Source organism: Echinops telfairi, unplaced genomic scaffold (genome assembly GCF_000313985.2).
Source record: "Echinops telfairi isolate 266 unplaced genomic scaffold, ASM31398v2 ScPeMD7_443;HRSCAF=831, whole genome shotgun sequence".
NCBI classification, from domain to species: domain Eukaryota; kingdom Metazoa; phylum Chordata; class Mammalia; order Afrosoricida; family Tenrecidae; genus Echinops; species Echinops telfairi.
Genome location: NW_022104341.1, coordinates 35,407,073 through 35,422,468, shown reverse-complemented (window position 1 = coordinate 35,422,468; position 15,396 = coordinate 35,407,073). Strand labels below are relative to the sequence as shown.

Below are 15,396 nucleotides of genomic sequence, written 5' to 3'. Positions count from 1 at the left end.
ATCTACATATAACCTCCTCCCTGGGGGATGGACAACAGAAAAGTGGGTGAAGGGAGACATCGGACAGTATAAGATATGACAAAATAATAATAATTTATGAATTATGAAGGGTTCATGAGGGAGGGTGGGGTGGGGAGGGAGGAGGGAAAATGAAGATCTGATATTAAAGTCTCAAGTAGAAAGCAAATGTTTTGAGAATGATGATAGCAACAAATGTACAAATGTGCTTGACACAATTATGAAGGGTTCATGAGGGAGGGCAGGGTGGGGAGGGAGGAGAGAAAATGAGGATCTGGTATTAAGGGCTCAAGTAGAAAGCAAATGTTTTGAGAATGATGATGGCAACAAATGTACAAATGTGCTTGACACGATGGATGCGTGTATGAATCGTGTTAAGAATTATATGAGTCCCCAATAAAATGACTTAAAAAACAAAACAAAAATCTTAGTGGCAGAAAGTCATCAGGGGAGGTGGTGGGGGTGGAGTGAGCTTAGTGGTGGCTATTACTCATAATTCCAGTGACTCAAACCCACCAACATCCCTGTGGAGGAAAGATGAGGCTGTTTGTTCCAGCAAAGATTCACAGTGTCAGAAACTGAGGAGCAGTAACACACTCTGCCTGTCTGCTACTGTGAGTCAAAATGGACTCCATGGCCGTGGGATTTTGGTTCGGTTGATAGTGGCAGAAAACAGATCTGTGGTTGCCTTGGGACAGAGGACAGTGCGGACGGAGGGAAATGAGGGAGGCACTACAAAGGACGTTATTCACTCTTGATTGAGGTGATGGTTCCATGAATGGAAAGAAAAAGATAATGGAAGTATTCTAAGAACGTTTTGACCTTCTATGTCAAAACGTATCAGATGATGTACTGTAAATACATGTAGTTTGTTACATGGTAATTAGACCTAAATAATACTATGGGGGTCAGAGAAGAGGGAGAGAGACAGGCAATTAACAACTGCCAGATGGAGGAGGAATAAGGAAATGAAGGGCATTTGCATGAAAGTGCTAACATAATGAAGCATGAAATCTGATATGACTGGAGCAGGAAATTAAGACAGAAAGGAGCTGAGGAGAAAAAAATTAAATTTCAGGATCATTAATGAGATGAAAAAGAGGAGCAGGAGTGAGAGAATTTGCAGACCTAACTAAATTCAAATGTTCATAGGCAAAGATGATGAGAAGAACCACATTATGATGTTAGGGATAGGTCACCAAAGTGGCGTTGACATAAAAGGCCTTTGGCAATGGCAGGAATTGAGTCTTAATATCCTAGATTATCATGTGTATGTTACTATCACCTAACATGATGACAGGCCTTGTGTAAAAATATAACCATAGGCGAGATACTAAAATCCCTCAGCGCATGAATGGGAGTGCCCAAAGTTCTACAAATAACATTAAATAATGTTCTGGTGGTTATAGGGATATGGGGTTGTGTCCGAAGAGAGCCCAAGTTACTACTCGGTAGAAAGGTCATAATCGTGAAATAGTTTCTGGGAGCCAAGAGGATACTGACCAAACTCCTCCTTGGCATATATGAAGAAGAGATAGGGAAAATGGCTGGTGCATCAGCAACGATATCTGTAAGCTTTCACAGTGATGCTATAGTACAGCATTTGGTACCCAGCACCCAAAGTAAAACTAACTCCTGCCAACTCAGAGTGATCTTAGAGGAGAGAACAGAATGGCCCCGTGAGTTTCTTAGACTGTAACTCTTTCCCAGAGTGGCAAGCCCAGTCTTTCCCCAACAGAGCAGCTCTTCGTTTTGAACTGCTGACCTTGCAGTTAGCAGCCCAATGCATGACTATTATGCCACCAGGGACTCCTTAATATCCGGTAGGGGTGCCTAATTGTTTATTCCCATTTCTTAATTTACATCAGGTGATCTTGACTCTCATTGTTAGGTTTTTCAGTCTGAACTTACCTAGAATCAGTAACAACATTCAATGTAAAGAAGTGACAATTAGGTTACAATCAGAAAGCAGAAATGCAACTTTCTGTAGCTGCCAAATAAAGATGCTTCTAACTCTCCAGGGCATGATCAAAATAAGGGGACCCCATATTTGTTCCTTAACAAAACAAGACTTGTTAAGTTTTTAAAAAACTCAGCTTTCCTTGGTAGTTTGAGACTTCCCCCATAATGCAATTACATTCCATTAAAACCCCCCCCAAACTGCAGAAAACATAATTTTGTAACAGTAAAATGCATAGTCCAAACACCATTCTCTTTTATATAATTGATATACTAGACAATTATTAATATAAATGAAATGTTAAATTAACCCAAGATTAAGATTACTTACTTCACTATAATTTAAAGTAGAAAAGGGAGAATTATTATTAACAAATACTAATTAAGCCTAAAGGTATATTCAGCACACATTAAATTTGGAAAGAAATTTTTAAATTTCTATGTATTGTACTTAGTAAAATATATACACACAGACATATATATTATAAAAAGTATCCACTTACATCGCAGAAGTAAAAGGTAAGATTATTTGTTTTGTGTTGTTTTATCTAAATGAAGACCAGAGTTCTAAATCTGGCACTACACATGTCTGGAGTTCCAGTAAGATGTTTTGAAGAGTTTGTTCAGGTGATTAATACACTCGCCTGTTAATGATTGGAGGTTCAAAACCACCCTAATGCCCCTTAGAAAAAAGGTCTAGAAATCTACTTCTGAAACAGCAGCCACTAAAAACCTTATGCGGCATAATTCTACTCGGACACACCTGGGGTCACCTGGAGCAGACTCTGTCGTTTTCTTGTTGCACAAAACTCATAATACAGATGTCCCACAATTTGTTGTATGCTCCCAACAAACCAACTACTAAAAACACCTTACAGTGTAAGTAAATTCCAACATTTAGCTCATTCGTTTCTCATTTTTAGACCTACTGGATTGTTATAATTATACATGAGTTCCAGCAGAACACAAAAGACAACATCATTCCTGGCCAATTCCCCAAATCAGCACTTATTTGAGCAACTATGAGACCTTCTGTATGATCTACTGCAATTCCAAAGATGTTTCTCAGACAGAACTTCAATCACATTTCACTGGCTTTTTATCAAAAGAGAAAATAGTTCTAGTTTCTTTCCATTACTGAAATAGAATAATGAAAAGAGTAGGAACCAAGAAATACCCACTGTAAACTATGGAAGCTCTCAATTACAAAAAAAAATAATAATTCTAACATTGGTTGGTCTATTATTCTTATATCCTGTATTTGCTAATTCCCTAGTAACCCATTAAAACAACACCATTTCACCTTTCTTAATTTGTATGTTTGACATAATTTTTATTTCTAAGACAAGCCTTCACCAAGACGAAAATCTGCTTTTATTTCGCTTCAGATTATTGTGAACTGCTATCTATAATGCTTCTTTTTAATGTCATCACAAAATGTCATTTACTGATTATGTAATGACATGTTAACAAGGAGAAAACACTTTTTTTTTAGATCCTTGTAATTGGTTCCCCCAAAAACACTTCTTTTCCATAGAAATTAAAAGCCTTTTTTCTCCATAAAAATAAAAAGTGAACATTACTTACGGTTTGCTAAAATTTATCAAATAAAAAAGTGCCCTAATTTGTTTTCTCTTAGAATTAAAATGCTTTTAAATGTTTTGGTTATCCAAGAGTCTAAATTCAATACTCTATGAAAGCAGGCCACCAGAATTCAGAGATTGAGAACTTCAGCTATTTGGGAAGGGTCATTTCTAAAAGTAAGCGTTGGATCTCAACCAACAAAAACTTCTACTATGTGTAACTTAAAACTTCCTCAAGTGTTCACCCAGTAATTTTACGCACAACAGGAAGTCAGAAGAGACAAACACTATCACAACAAGGAAGATGGCAATGAACAGCACAGAGGACAGAAGAGCTATCACAATCCATGGGCATCTAGAGATACATTATTTAAATGTTACAAATGAGATGAAAGGAAGTTTGGGATTTGCCTTGAAAATAATCCAGGGTAGAGGATGATGATATGTTGGGTATTAATTAAACAAATTTATTCACATGTGGATAATTTCAGAAACCAGATGGTGGATAAAGTGAGTTGTTTTGTCTACTTTTGCAGATGTTTGAATATTAAGAGGTAATGAGAGTAGAACAGCAAGAAGCACAGAACCATAATAGCTCCTGAAGACAATAAAGTTATAAACAATCTCCCAACGGCCAGATTCAAAGATCTTTTTTCTGACCTCAACGTATGTGATCTATTAAAAAATGAAGCGCGGATGTCTGTTGCTTCCCATCCATCTAATCCCTTCCCTCTAGTGGTCACAGCTGCTGCTTCTTGCCTTTGCCTGTCTCTAACGTTTGAAGAGTCCCTAAAGTTCTTGATTCTCAAACTTTACAGACTATCAGATGGTTTAGTTCACACTGACAGGTCAAGACTAAAACCTCATTGCAGTTGAGTTGCTTCCAATTCATGGCACCCCATGTTTTACAGGTAGACCTGAGCTCCATGGGGTTTTCTTGACTGCAATCTGTAAGGAAGCAGATCGCCTGGCCTTTCATTTTTGGTGTCCCTGGGTGGGTTTTAGTTAGTAGTCATGCACAAATGCTTGTGTCATCAGGACCTCCTACAGTCCCAAACCAACCGACACTGGGTTGATGCTGACTCACAGTAACCCTATATATGGTTTCTGAAGCTTTGTAGAGGAGCTCTAGTGGCACAATGGGTTATGCATTGAGCTGTTAACCATAGGGTTATTGGTTCCACCCCATAGCCACTCCACAGAAGATGAGACTGTCAACTCCCATAAAGATTTAAAGCCTCAAAGACCCAAAGGGGCAGTTCTATACTCGGTTCTATAGGTTGCTACGAGTCAGAATCGACTCAATGGCAGTGAGTTTGAATTCTGAATTCAGGCTTTGTAAATCTGTATGTGAGCAGACCTCCTCACCTTTCTCCCCAAGAAGGGCTGATGGGTTTGAACCACCACGTTATAGTTAGCAGCCAAAGTTTATCTGACAGCACCATGAGGGAAAATTGTCATTTTCCACTTTCATCTCTTAAGGGCACTAGAAGTATATTTCCAATGTTATACAATACCAGCTGGGTGATCAAAAGATATAGCGTCTGGGGTCTTAAAAGCTTGAAGGTAAACAAGCGGCCATCTAGCTCAGAAGCAACAAAGCCCACACGGAAGAAGCACACCAGGCTGTGTGACCACGAGGTGTCAATGGGATCAGGTATCAGGCATCAGAGAGCAAAAAAATCTTATCATTGTGAATCAGGGGTAGTGTGGATTGGGGACCCAAAACTGGACATTCCCCATACAGAAGGGTTGCAAGGAGGAGGAGGAGGAGGAGGAGTAGGAGGCGAGCCAGTTAGGGTGCAGGGTAGCAACAATGAAACACACAATTTTCCTCTAGTTCCTAAATGCTTTCCCACCCCACCACTATCATGATCCCAATTCTACCTTACAAATGTGGCTACACCAGAGGATGTACACTGGTACAGATAAGAATTGGAAACACAGGGAATCCAGGACAGATGATCCCTTCAGGACCAGTGCTGAGAGTGGTGATACCAGGAGAGTGGAGGGAAGGTGGCGTAGAAAGGGGGAAACGATTACAAGGATCTACATATAACCTCCTCCCTGGGGCACGGACAACAGAGAAGTGGGTGAAGGGAGACGTCGGACAGTATAAGATGTAAGACATGACAAAATTATAATAATTTATAAATTATCAAGGGTTCACGAGGGAGGGGGTGGTGGGGACGGAGAGGGAAAAATGAGCTGATGCCAAGGGCTCAAATAGAAAGCAAGTGTCTTGAGAATGATGATGGCAATAAATGTATTGACACAATGGATGGATGTATGGATTGTGATAAGAGTTGTATGAGCCCCCAATAAAATGATTAAAAAAACAACAAAACAAAAAGAAAAACAATTCCAGCTGGGGGAATAAGAGACTCTTCAAATTCTACAACTTCTCCTTCAGGTCAGGTGAGCACTTTCAATTGTGCCTGACACATCTCCTATGTCTCCTACTTATACCTCAAATTCAGTGTCTCTGAAATCCAAATCATAATCTACATTTTCCCTGTAAAAAGCAATAGCTCTCTTCCCACCTTCCTTATTTCCAATAAAGATCATGGTGTTATTTTCCCATCAGCAAGTTCTCAAACTCAGACTCATTTTTGTCATCTGGGTCACTCTTTTGTTGACGTTTTCTTCCTTTTCCTACTTGTAATGCCACAAGCGTCCTTCAGTCCTCATCACCTCTTTTCTGGGACACTGTCAAACTCCTTAACAATTCTCCTCATTGCAGTCCATCATACAGAGTTGCCAGAAGACCATCCCTGACCATTTGCTCAAATATTTTTAGTGGATCCTCTCTAATAAATACATCTGACTTATCTCACCAGACAGCTAACATAAGGTGACCAGACGTCCTGCTTTTGATGGGACAGTCCCAATTTTTAACAAATTTTCCCGCATCCCACAGCGTTTTTAAAAAGTCCCGATTTTGGGGAAGAATGCACGACAAGCTAGGGTATATGGTTTTCAGCTGCCATGTGGCTATTTTGCCAGGATATAAGTTTTATCTGTGGTGTTCCGCTTTACCAATGTTAAAATCTGGTCACCTTAAGCTAACACCTAAGCTCCAGTCAAACTGATCTACCATGCTAGTTTAATCTCAGTCGGGGCACTCTCGCTATCTGAGGGCAGGAAGTTGTCTTCGCATCTATCCATAGAAGATAAAACAGCGGTATTTCTGAAAGAAGGGAGAAAGTAAGACTACAGAATAAAACCAAATTAATTTAGGTAACAAATGTATTTTTTTCTTTCCTGGAGATTTAGTCTTCCAAAACAAGTACATAAAATTAGATAGATCTATTACCTGTTATGACATTTATATCTGGGTACTGGCTTTCACACAGACCAACAGCTTTGCTATCCCTCTCAAAAGCCTCTCGAAGCTCTTTCTTGCCTGCTGCCGAGCCACATAATCGATACAGGCCTACTACCTAGAAATAAAATTGTTGCCATGTTAATGATAAATTCAAGAAATTGAAAACATAACAGTACAGCATATACAAATCACATGAATTTGGTGATCCAATATGTTCTGAGGGCATTGATTAAAAAAATACCTCAATCACAGTTTATGAAATCTGACTATAGAGTGATTCATTTAATAAAAACCTATTCTTCATTTAAATTAAAGCAATATGATTTCTAATGCTATATTAAGTAAAGATATAATTCCTTCTCTTGAATTTTATATGCTCAACTACTGTCTCCTTGACCCAAGAACCAGTCTTTAACTTGTCCTTGTGATGTACAGCAAGGGTCAGCAAATAGCGGCTCTTGAGCCATATGCAGTTTTTTCAGTACATACCTGTGCCTCTGAAGTAAAATTGAAAATGAAAATAAAACTATCACAGTTTCACTTAAAGCAGTGGTTCTCAACCTTCCTAATGCGGTGACCCTTTCATACAGGTCCTCATGTGGTGGTGACCCCCCAACCATAAAATTATTTTCGTTGCTACTTCATCACTGTCATTTTGCTACTGTTATGAATGGGGCGACCCCTGTGAAAGAGTCGTTTGACCCCCCAAAGGGGTCACGACCTGCAGGTTGGGATAACCTGACTTAAAGGATATTATTCAGATAATGGTGATTTCATTTGCCTATAAAAATATATTCCTGGCTCTTGAGTTAATTTTTAAATTATCGTGACAGGCAGGACTGGCTCTTCTGCCTCCAAAGCTTGCCGACCCCTGATCTAGACGAGCGTAGTGCGCGCAGTGGTTAAACAGGAATCGGGCGTCTTAGACCTACTCTACACCTTCATGTTTAGTGAACTTGGGCAAGTTATTTATTCTCTTTAAAACGGATTCTCTAACCATAAAATATATAAGCAGTTAAACTGATTCCAGCATACAATTAAAGATAGCGTATTAGAAAATAAGCAAACTCTCAGGCAGAAATACCAACCTAGAGTTCTTTTTCAACTTTCAAAATTAACTGATAGTACAGTGAGGAAGGAAATTTAAGGAATATATTGAAGGTGAAAAATAAATCCTCTAGTTCAAAATGTGCATAAGATGCATAAACCACCACCACTAACCCCCAAACTGCAACCAACAGATTTGTTTTTAAACTGGTTCTACATCTTAAGAATCTCAATATAAATTCTTGGATGGGTCTTTAACACGGTCTTTGCAAGGAGAAAATTGCCTGATTAACCTATCAAAGTCTCTGTGAGAATAAACCAGGAAGAAAATTAGGTAGAGTAAGTGGGTAGTAGCTACGCTTCCACATCAAAGACTACTTAGGAAGCTCAATCACCTTGAACTGAAGCAAGAATTGTGGATAAAGAAGTTACTCCAGTTCAAAATGAAAACAAACAATGGGTATCCCCAGGACTTGAATTTTAAAATCACATTGTAATCTTGTAAATGATCTAGCAGACAGAATGCACAATAAAATTTCTGTGAACTAGCAAGCAAGTAGAAAATATTATAATCTTTAGATAGGCAGGCCTCAGTTTGGAAAAATGTCAGTAACAGACACAGGAAAGTGTTATCTGAAATATGTGAGATCATATGCTATTAGAAGTAAATGAAAAATAGTATAAAATGGCTAAGACTATTTCTAAAAGACAGTAATATAAGGAGTTGCTACATTCCAAAAGATCAACATACTACAAGAATCCAAGGTATGTTCTGGAAAGAAAATTCAAATTTCTTACCCTTATCCAAATTCATGGGGGACTGAGAATATCATTTGCTATTCTGGCTACACCATCTTAAGAAAGACATATTGAAATTGGAGATAGTCCATAATTTGAAGGTAAAGTATTAGATGGGATCAAAACAAATGCTGCCACATTACAAGAAATGAAAATGGCTTAGACACCTTCAAAAAGGTGACATTTAAATGAGCCCAAGCTCCATAATACTAAGGGGAAAAATGTTTCCCCTTGAACCTGAAAAGGAACTGTGTGCACCACAAATTCAGTTGTTTCCTACCTCAGTAGATAGGTAATACACAAGGGGTTTCAAAAAGCTCACTGTAAATGGAATAAAAGGATAATGAAATTTCTCTACAAACTTTTTGAAGTACAAGCTTCATATTAACAAAACATATGCTAAAAAAGCTCAAATTAAAACGATCATTAAAAAAGTAACAAATGGAAGGAAGATCTAGTACAGGTATTTGAAGGAAGGATGTTTTAGAATATAATTCCTAGTTTCAGAAGCTGACTTTTTGAGTCAGACACTTGCAGTACATGCTAGATGACTCTTCTATCAAAAGAACGAGAAATATGATGATCTCAGCACTTTGTACTGGAAGCAAGGATGGGTGGTAGTAATGTTCAAAGCATGTACAGAAGATACAAAGATCCATACTATAAATGATCTTTGTATGTATCAAAGACTGATTTGCAGCATAAAAGCAAGAGAACACACACACACACACACACACACACAGTACTGTTGTTGGGGGCCTTGGAAACCCTCGGGAGCAGTTCTACGCTGTCCTAGAGGGTTGCTAAGAGTTGGTATTGACTGGCCAACAGTGGGGGAGGCTGCTGGGTGTTGGGATCCCACTTCATTTCATACAATAAAACGATGTGATACAACAGAACTGCCCAACAAGGTGGTCTTGCTGTCATCTACAGCAGCAGCTCAACAAGGTGGTCTTGCTGTCATCTACAGCAGCAGCTCACCAGGTCTTTCTTCGGCAGAAGGGCTGGTTGGGTTCCACACACCAACCTTTTGGTTAGAAACTGTGCTTAACCACGGTGCCACCAGTGCTCCCTTTAAACAGCAGAGTAGTCTGTAAAATGCAGGCACAATAAACCTGCCTCCACTGGAGATCCCCTTGCAGAGGGGTCTCGGGGAGGAGATGAGCCAGTCAGGGTGCGATGTAACAATGATGAGAAATACAACCTTCCTCTAGTTCCTAAAGGTTTCCTCCCCGCTCCCATTATCATGACTGGAATTCGATCTTGCAAGACTGGCTGGACCAGAGGAGGTACACTGGTACAGATAGTAACTGAAAATGTAGGGAATCCAGGATGGATGAGCCCTATAGGACCAGTGGTGTGAGTGGCAAAACAGGGAGGGTAAAGGGAGAATGGGTAGGGAAGAGGGAACCGATTACATGGAACTGTGTGTGACCTCCTCCCTGGGGGACAGACAACCGAAAAGTGGATGAAGGGAGACGTCAGACAGGGCAAGATATGACAAAATACCCATTTATAAACTATCAAGGGCTCATGCGGGAGGGGGGAGCGGGGAGGGAGGGGAAAAATGAGGACCTAATGTCGGTGGTTTAAATGGAGAGAAAATGTTTTGAGAAACGATGTACAAATGCGCTTTACACAATTGATGTGTGTATGGATTGGGATAACAGTTGTATGAACCCCTAATAAAATGTTAAAAAAGAGAAAAAAAAATTAAAACAGAAAAAAATAAAAATAAAATAAAATAAAATAAACCTGCCTCTGTGTATTGGTGTGAGATGAGGGAGCAAAAGTCATTAAAGAAAAAGGGTCTTTATTAAGTACAGTCCCAAAGGCATAAATATAAAAGTTACGTTTTAGTTCACAGGAAATAATCCTTCATTAATTAAGATAAATCTTTCTATGCCTCGAGTATAGGAAAAACAGCACTGCTAAAAATGTCTTTTGGGCACTTAGAAAAGTCACAACATCTTTTAGACACTTCTTAAAAACTATTTAAGAAAACAGGCTAAAAAAGGATAGTATCTTTTGGTTAGTTGCTTTAATATTCAATAATAAGTTTTTGCTTAATCATTTCTTTAAGGTCTGCCAAGTCGCAGAAGTTTTTACAAGCTGCCTGAGAAGAATAAAGGAAAACACAGAGGAATCATGACCAGATTTGGTCAAAAGTGAGTCTTAAAACTAAAAGAGCTCACTTCTACAAAGACAACATAAACTGGACTTGATAGGCTCATAGATCTAGTTAAAATAGTCTGCAAAAGTTCAGACGTCCTGCCTCTTAGCTGAGGAAACTACTGCTTACTTTCACAGATATAAGCAAGTAAGAACCACAGAGTTAAGTGACATGCCCAACATCACACAACTAATTAATAATAGAAAGGAGGCCTTCTACATTTTAATGTAAAATGCCACTCTAATTTATGCTGTTCCAGTTTCCATGTTCAGTACAAAGCACACTGTCTTAAACTCCTCTGTTACATATAAAGAAATCGTGCTCCAGACACTAACTCTCAATACCTTTTATCTTTTTAACCTAACCTGTGACGTCTTAAATCTACTGCCAGATAAATTCATGAGACCGGAATGATTACTTACACCTGGTTTGTGCCACAACTGAAAATAAAGAATCATCTCTCAGAATAATACCATCAGTGAAATGTTTCTCCTATCAGAGCTACACGTGTTCAAGAAAAGAAAGATACACTTTCCTAACTGGTTAGTTTACTTATCTTGCTACCAATAACACAAGGTTGTCGGTCTATTTGTTTCAATGGGTTACCTTTGCATTATTTAAAAGGGAATGAGATGTGTTGCGAACAGGGCTTTGCCTCAGCCTCCACACGACCCTCGAAGTGAGAGACTAAGCTCGTGCTTTCCCAAGAGTGGGACCCAGGGATAGTATTGAATAGGCAGACACAACATTTTACTAGTGAAACAGGTGTCCAAAACGCTGCTGGAACTTTTCTACCACGGAAACAGCAAACCATGTAGAAGCACTCCTTAAATTAATTAGTCTGTTGTTATCAGCATGGGCTTTGCTGAGGAATGGGACTGTAAAGTAACCCTGACCCGCAGGTGTAAGACTATGCGGCCCAGCATCACAGGGTAAACAGCATGCTCTCCAACATAACTTATGAATCATACATACCCTGTACAGGAATGGGATAAAAGCATGAACAGGAAGGGAGAATTGTCTAGATTAGGTTTGCTGTGCGTTTGTTCTTTTTTAACCAACACTTACTATAAATAAACCATCAAGGAGGTAGAAGAGAAACAGCATGAAACACTACCTGACAACCTCTCTTCTCAATTTCCACAATACATTTCTGTATCAGAAGTGGCACCATCAGTCCTACATTTTCTTTCTCTACAACTTTTCGAATATCAACCCCAAATATCACAGGTTCACGATTTACATCTAGTCCCTGGAGAGAATTCTCCCATTGTTCCATGAGCGTCACTTTCACATAAATAAGACCTCTAGGTTCAAGTTTGACAGCCAGCTGGTGTGTCTTTGTCACCCTGAATAAAGTGGGGAGAACAACTGTCCCGTGACAGCACACTCGGTTCTTCCTAGGCGTGGGCTCCCAACTGAATACGACCAACTTCAGATGCTGCGCATTTTCAATCTCTATGTTGAAAGTATGGTCCATGTCTAAAAAGGTGGTCCGACACGTGAGCAGAGCCGTTCTCGCTTTGTTGACAGAGTCTACCTGAATTGCACAAAAGACATCTTTGGAGTCCATCCGGGGTGGCTTTAGGTCCTCAGCTCCATAGAAATGCACACTCATGAGTCCAGATATGTACTGTGAACACTTAGGCTGATCAGAAAAGCTATAATGCCTAAAAGCATCAATGTCTATTTCATTTTTGCTACAATTATTGGGGATTATTTCCTTTCCTTTCCCAAATTTGTTTTCAGACCCATGTTTGCTAGATTTGGATATAAGTTCAGGTGAGTCTCCATCGCTGAGGTAACCACCTTTGCAGGAGTACTTAGAATGCATGGAGGTTTTCTTCTGACAGCTGTGCTGAGAAGATACACTAGTATCAAGATGGTACCGGCTTATAACATTCCGCTTAGCAGCTGTGGCTGTGTTCCTAGAAGGCAGAATGACGACAGCATGATGAACTTCTCCATAGGTACACTTGGACAGAGAAGGTGCATTATCTGGACAACTTATATAATTCCAGGTTCCTTTAGCACTCAACTTTCGGCTAAGTTCTGGCAATCTTTTCATCTTCATGGAAAGCTTCCTCACAGTTCGTGGGGATTTTATTTTATCCGGGAAAGACCAATTAATTGAGCCACCTTTTTTCACGGGGCTAGGGTTTGGAGAAGATGGTTCTAAAATGTCCAGTTCAGTCTTATTTGATACGGCTCCAATGCCAAAACCTTTGGGGTTAAAAAAAAAAAAAGGCATATTATAAAGTGATAGGCTTTGATTCCTTCTTTTGCTTTCATGCTATCAACTAAACAAGCTCTCATGTGGAAGGAAATTCTTCCCCTGACTCATCTCAAAGGAAAATGATACCAGGTTCAAGCAGAATATAGAAGATCTCCAAACGGTGGATAATGGAAAGAAGCATCTCCCTCTCCATCTACTTTCCTATTCTGAAGATTTTGAGCACAGGTAATGTTAAGTTCCTTTAAGCTTTTTCCACTCTAATATACCTCGCAAGTATGCCATTTATAACCTTAAACAGAGGAAACAGAAAAAGCTACCTAGTTCACAATGTTTAAATTCAACTAGAAATTCTATACTAACATAAAAATGCTTCGTCTATATTTATAATACTCTAAAAATGAATTTTATCCTGTGCTGACTAAAAATTTATAATCAAACAAGTTTATAAGAACCCCTCCTGATTCTAATATTCCAAAGAGTCTAGCATCAAAGAGTCTAGCAAAAGAACGCTACCCAGTCAAACTAGTGGAATATTGAATATCATAAATCTAACTGAACAATTTTCAGAAGGTGCTAAAGGGTCTTCTTTCCTGTACTGTTTATACACAATTCCCTAGAATCGCTGAAGCTAAATACACTAAAGCCTCTAATAACAATTTCAGCATGAATAAAGGCATAAATAATTTTCAAATGTTTTCAATATTCACAGAGTAAAACCTTCAAATATTTAAAAAAAACCTCCTACACTAAAATAGCTTTATTCTTTTCTGAATGTCAAAATACTTCAGGGCTATTGGATAGTAAAACGGGGGAGGGGGCAAGGTTAATACAATGATATCATAGCCTAAAACCATCCGACCTAGACAGAGACTACCATCATAAATTCTTTGGTGAAAATATTTAAAATCACAATAACAATTAGACTAGTCAGCACTTACTGAGTTAGTTAGCATGTAAAGACGCTCCTTTTGTTCTCAAAACCATCCTTTAATTCATACCATTAATACCTCTTTTCTAGGAGGCGTCTGCCACAGAGCTGGCAGTGGCAGAGCTAGGATTCAAACCTAAGCACAGGCGTCAGACTACATTTTTAACCACTAAACTTTCAGCCTATCCGACTTTCTAAATCGGACTCTGTCCATACAAACACAATAAATTGTTTTTAAAGGCGTTTCTCGATTATTGCCAAAAGGCTACGAAGAGTGACAGTGGGAGCACCAGAGGTGGAAGTGAACGTTTGCCCCCTGAAAGCGGTAACCAGTGCCGCTGAACAACTTGTGCAGCGCGGGGACTGGGCCTGAACTTGCTTCACCAGAAACGATGTAAAACCAGGTTTTCAACGACATTAAACAGCTTAATCTCCCAGTTCACGAAACATATAGACTAATCAATTTCATCTTAAAATTTGAACTTGTTTCTCTAGTTTTCAAACCAATCAAATGAAATAGGTTCCAAAATCTACTATTAACCAAGTTTTCACTATTACCTTAAAAAAGAAGCAATCTAGTACTATCCCAATTAAGCAAGAGTTCAATTCACTGTTCATACTTTGCCTAACTATTTCTTATACAGGAAGATACCCACTGAACTTTTATCAGTGACTAAGTAGCATTTTTTATCCCTACACTTCACAAATAAAATGAGAAAAGATTTATTCAAAGATCATTAAATAAAATTATCTTCTTTACATATATTAGCATAATATTCCTCCCATAGTCCTTGATGTGCCCTAATGTTAAAAAAATGGTTTCTTCATAAAAAAGTCTATTTTAAGCCTGCTGGGCTTTTTTGGTAAATAGCTAATAAGAAACGTAGTGTCTGATAAACTGAACAAAGCAACCCTTGTATCACAAATCATAGTACAAGTCTACTGGTTTACTGGTCTAAGACATTCTCTCAATACACATTACGAAAAGTAGTATTTGGATTACAAGTTTTTAGTGTTTCTTTGGAAAGCAACATAATACACAGAGTTGCATAACTCACATTTTCTTTCAACAGTATAGTATTTACCCCAGTCCCCAGTGTCCCTACATAAGGTATTAAAATGCACACACATTCTTATGTTTACAAAGCACAGAAACACTAACAAGGACATGAGGAAATTCAGGGAAAGAAACGTAGTTAGCCAGTCAAAGGTAAAACAGCAAGCCTGCTGCCACTACAGGGAACTGGAGTTTATCCTCAGGAGGGAACTCCAGGATACAAAGTAGAGTATTTGCTTCAGAAGCGTCCTACCCAAGGAGTAAGAAGG

The 15,396-nt window shown here is 38.8% G+C and overlaps 1 protein-coding gene across 1 annotated transcript in view; it reads right to left on the bottom strand.

Moving 5' to 3' along the window:
• SYDE2 (synapse defective Rho GTPase homolog 2) overlaps positions 1-15,396 on the bottom strand; it is a gene marked incomplete at its 5' end in the record, with an annotated part of 48,538 nt that overhangs the window by 20,782 nt on the left and 12,360 nt on the right. Inside the window, 2 exons of the mRNA XM_004699595.3 lie at positions 6,877-7,003; positions 12,024-13,129. Coding sequence (XP_004699652.2) covers positions 6,877-7,003; positions 12,024-13,129 — 1,233 coding nt within the window. The remainder of the gene's footprint in view (positions 1-6,876; positions 7,004-12,023; positions 13,130-15,396) is intronic.